Raw genomic sequence first — 4,525 nt, forward strand, 5'->3', positions numbered from 1 at the left:
TATGGATGTTATTGGGTGTCATTGCAGTCCTCTTGACAACTCAGTGTATTGCCTTCTGTATACTAGTAGGTTTAACATTGTCCAATTGGACCCCCTACTGCATTTACAAAAAGAGTATCAGGGTGTTTCTGGAACTACGGCCATTTTTGAGTCCCAGTAGTGACATTTTGGATTTATTTCAATATTTTCCATATTATGCTTGATGGGTATATACAGTGTTAATATACATCTTGACATAAAATATTATGTAAAGAAATTTTGATTTAGTAAGATTTATTAAGCATTTTATGCTTCCAAACATCACTTTTGTTCATATCCCTCAACTGTCTCAATATTGAATGATAGAACAAGGATTACTCTACGTATTACAATATTGAATGATATTGAACAAGGATTACTCTACACCTAAAACTAATATTTTTACCTCACCATTTATGATTTTCAGGGGAAATGTCTTCTTCTGAAGTGTTACCATTACCAGTCCATATCATAATGCTTAGTAACTGTATTTTGAAATACATTGATATTACTATTGGATTTATGAGTACGATAGGCCAAGCCTGAAAGCTAACAAACAGATCTTGTTAGCAGCCACTCATCTGCAATATTAGCAAAAAAATTTACCGCAGCAGTCTTAGGTACTAGAATGAACGAATTGTTGCACTAAGGACATGTTGCGGTAATGACAGTTGGTAGAAACAAATGATTGAACCCAATGAAGATTAACTTAAAAAAAGTGATTCATTCAAATCTTAATGACTAGATGCAATTTGGAAATGTTTATTGTTACGCCCCTCTGCACCGCCACTGGCCCTGCCGTGACAGTGCGGCAGCCTTTGGGTGGTGCAGGGGCAAAATCAGCCTAGCTGTGTACGTACACCTGAAGGGGTGGATAAGAAACTCCTAAGTTGGCCTTCAGCCCAGGCATTTTTCACCACGCTGAAGGGAGCCATGCCCTTGGGTGTGTCTTTTATACAGAACACCTAGATTTTAGAATGCATATTTATTTATTTATTGAAGTAAAAAACTATATTTTTGATAAACTTTGATGTCCGTCTCCATATCATGTTGCGGCTTCTGAGCCGGCCGTAACATTATTGAATTCAGACTGTGATTGTTAAAATGAAAATGTATAGGGGTTCTTTTTTCATATTTAGTTGAATGAAGTGATCGTAGTTGCATAAACACCCCATCAATGCTCAGCATTTGCTTTTAGGAACAATAAAGATAAATACAACAAACTACAAGTACTTATTAATTTATTTACACAATTTAAAATACACAAATACAGTGGCAATACAAATGAGGAGAAACAATCTTACAGGGCAAGAAGATTTCCCATAATTCCATTTGAGAGAGATTGATAAGCACAGTGTGATGTGACATGTGGCATGATGCCGTGACCAGCTCTGCAGTCACAGACCGAATGAAACCAGGTCATGAAAACGTTCAATTCAATAACAGAAAAAAAAATAAAGACAGTTGGTTGATCCCATACAAAGTGTACTTGTCTTTTTTTTTCTTCTACACTCTAAAGTGTAACTGACACCAGGAAGAGACCATCCCCAAATTGAGTTTTGTGACCTTTTTGTATTTTTTCAAAGGTTTTCTTTTTTTTGGTGTTTTTTGTATTTTTCAAGACCACCAGAAGTGAAAAGAACTAGTTCACACATCGCCCCGCTAAGCACTAACCTTTCCTTCAGCACTCTCGCACTACAGAGACAGACAAGAGGCTATGTAAAAATGGAGCTTTCGCCATCACTAGAAACATCCTATATACACGACAACAGAACTGAAAAAAGTTTTTCACCACTATACCTCCCTTCCCCCCCACACAGACTACAAGAAAAAAGTCTAATGCTCTAATAGGCTGAATGATATGACGTGGCAAAGTCAGCCGTTTCTGCTCTGTTAGGACTCCAGGACCAGGTAGTCCAGGAGCTACAGATTTGGAAGGAATTTAAGAAAAATTATAATTAAACAAAAGCCATTGTAATAAATTGATTATGCTTTTAAAAACAAACGAAAATCCAACCCCAAAATAACCCAAAAAGTCTTGTTTAAAATATAGGTTTTAAAAATAAAATAAAATCCCTCCCTCCCCTCCCTCCCTCCCAAAGAAAATGAGGCTGATTCAAGAATAAACATGGCTTTTTAATGACAGCTGATGGCTGGCACACAGTCATCACTGTTCAACGAACAGACCCCGTGAAGCACTCAGAGGGAAACAAGATAGAGAAGAATCAACGGCAAAGAGAAAGGAGAAACAGGACAAACAATAGACAAATATAATCAGAAGGATTCAGAGAGAGAGAGAGAGAGAGAGAAGAGAGAGAGAGAGAGAGAGAGAGACGAGAGAGAGAGAGAGAGAGAGAGAGAGAGAGAGAGAGAGAGAGAGAGAGAGAAAGAGATAGGTAGGTAGAGAGAGACAGAGAGAGAGCAAGCGAGCCCTTGGGAACAAAGTGACTTCAGACCAAGCTGAGGTGCTGAGCATCCTCCAACCACAGGGGTCGTCATGGAGACAGACAACAGGGAGTGAGGGCTGTTCCACTCCTGCTGTGAGGCTCACCTCCCCAGAGCACTTGAAGCCCTCCACAGGGACGCGGGGGAAATCAGTGTAGGATTAAAACCAGTCATTAAAAAACATTTTTAAAAAAAAAGGGAAAAAAGAAATCATCAATATTTGACATCTCTACAATGCAGGCATTTCACAGCTTTCCAATCAGCAGTTAAGAACATTTAGGAGAAGCCTTGTGATCGCTCACCAGCCCTGGAGCAGGACAACCAGCCGCTAACGATGGGGTACCCCATCACTTCACAAACAGAGAAAGAGAAATAAGGTAGTGGAACAACACAGCTGACTAAGAATAAGGAAACAGCAGCTTTTTAGGTGGTGTCCCCCTTTTACATACATAACAAAAAAAGGTTTTGCTGAAGGATCCACTGCACTTAAGTGTGGCATACAGGCGTTTTAGGGTTGGCATTCTCACCTGTCCCCTCACATATCATACTGGCGCTGCAGGGATATCAGACAGTCTCAAGCCTGGAGCTCACGATTCCAAATCAACACACAAATTAAACCCCAAGTTAGCGCCACAAGCCTGAAAAAAGACCCCCACCCCCAAAAAAGAGGCTTCTATCCAAGCAAACGGCAGGTTGAAACTGAATTTCTCCTTCGATACAACACAAAGCAGCAGGGAGAGAATAGGGTTGAAAAGAACAGCCATTGATTGGAGCAGCGGTCCCAAGCTCTTCCAACAGCTCCTGCGTCTGGGAGCCAAGGGGGCCAAGAGCCGGGGAACATGGGCCACGGGGCGAGAGAGAAAGAAAACAGAGCGTCGCTAGCGTGGCGGCGCTGCATCGCTGGGGTTTATTTTGAGGTTACGGGGAGGACAGGGGCTGGGGTGGTGGGACAGCCCCACTGACGGAGGAGGGCACCTCCTCTTAGCGTATGCCAGGGTGGCAAAGGCAACGACGGCCACCGGACATCCACCTACACGATGGGCGAGGCTCAGGCAGAGCAGTGGAGCTAAAACAAATGTGTAGAGTGTGTGTGGGGATGTGTGTGTGTGTGTGTGTGTGTGTGTGTGTGTGTGTGTGTGTTGTGTGTGTGTGGGAGGGAGCGCATGAAGCGCACACAAGTCTTGTTCATGTTCCCACCATAAGGGGCTAGAAAGACGCATGGCTAGACGGAGCGGCGTTCAGAGGAAAAGGTGAGACTCCTCAAAGTCTCTGGCTCTTGACTGGCTTGAATTGCAGATTCATGGTTGTGTTTCTGAGTGTGTGAGTATGTATGTATTCACTTTTTGTTGTTTTTGTGTCATCGTTGTTGTTATTTTTGTCCTTTTTTTTCCTTTTATGTTGTTGTCTTTCCTGCAACAGATCCTTGTCAGCTGCTGGAAGTCCTGGTCAAGGTGGTCGGGCCATCAAGGTGGTGTTGCCCTCGGTGTCACGTGAAGGGGTAGGGTAGGTGGAGGTGCTGGGGACGCAGAGGGTAAGAGGAGGAGTGGGGTCTCATCGAGGTACCGCAGACTGCAGGCCGCTGGGAGTGACGCGCGACAGAGCCTGGGGAGGGAAGAGAAGAGGCCAAGCAGAGAAACAGAGAAAGCATTAACATCAACATCAACCAAAAGGACTTCATCTGCTACTGATATCGGACATACACTGTCCAAATCCAAAAAAAAGCTACCAACTTTTTTTTCTTTTTTGAAGAGAGGCTACTAGCTCTCCTGAGCTTGAACAGGTTAGAGAGGATGAAGACTGCTCAACACATGAGCATCGAATAATCAGACCAAAAGAATGTCAATCTCCAACCATCAGACCACATGTGGCAACCTGGCCAATAGGAATTCATGCAACTTCACGGTGCCACACAGATGCCCACATCACATAAACAGAACAGTGGTCAGGCTGGATTCTTCATAGCAAGTAAGATCAGTTTAGAAGGAGAATCACTTCTAAGTTTATCAAGTCCACAATTTTTTTATCAATTTGTGCATTTTCTGCATAATCAGAAAACGTAGTT

The 4,525-nt window shown here is 42.8% G+C and overlaps 1 protein-coding gene across 2 annotated transcripts in view; it reads right to left on the minus strand.

Annotated features, from left to right (window-relative positions):
- csnk1da (casein kinase 1, delta a) overlaps window positions 1-4,525 on the minus strand; it is a 36,428-nt gene that overhangs the window by 5,566 nt on the left and 26,337 nt on the right. Inside the window, exon 9 of one of the 2 annotated variants that reach the window (XM_042086027.1) lies at window positions 1,243-4,065. The exons of the other annotated variant lie outside the window; for it this stretch is intronic. Within the exon in view, the coding sequence (XP_041941961.1) occupies window positions 4,015-4,065 (51 nt within the window). The 3' untranslated portion in view covers window positions 1,243-4,014. Of the gene's footprint in view, window positions 1-1,242; window positions 4,066-4,525 lie in introns of those variants that run through there. 2 annotated transcript variants of the gene reach the window in all.

This window comes from Alosa sapidissima, chromosome 3 (genome assembly GCF_018492685.1).
Source record: "Alosa sapidissima isolate fAloSap1 chromosome 3, fAloSap1.pri, whole genome shotgun sequence".
NCBI classification, from domain to species: domain Eukaryota; kingdom Metazoa; phylum Chordata; class Actinopteri; order Clupeiformes; family Clupeidae; genus Alosa; species Alosa sapidissima.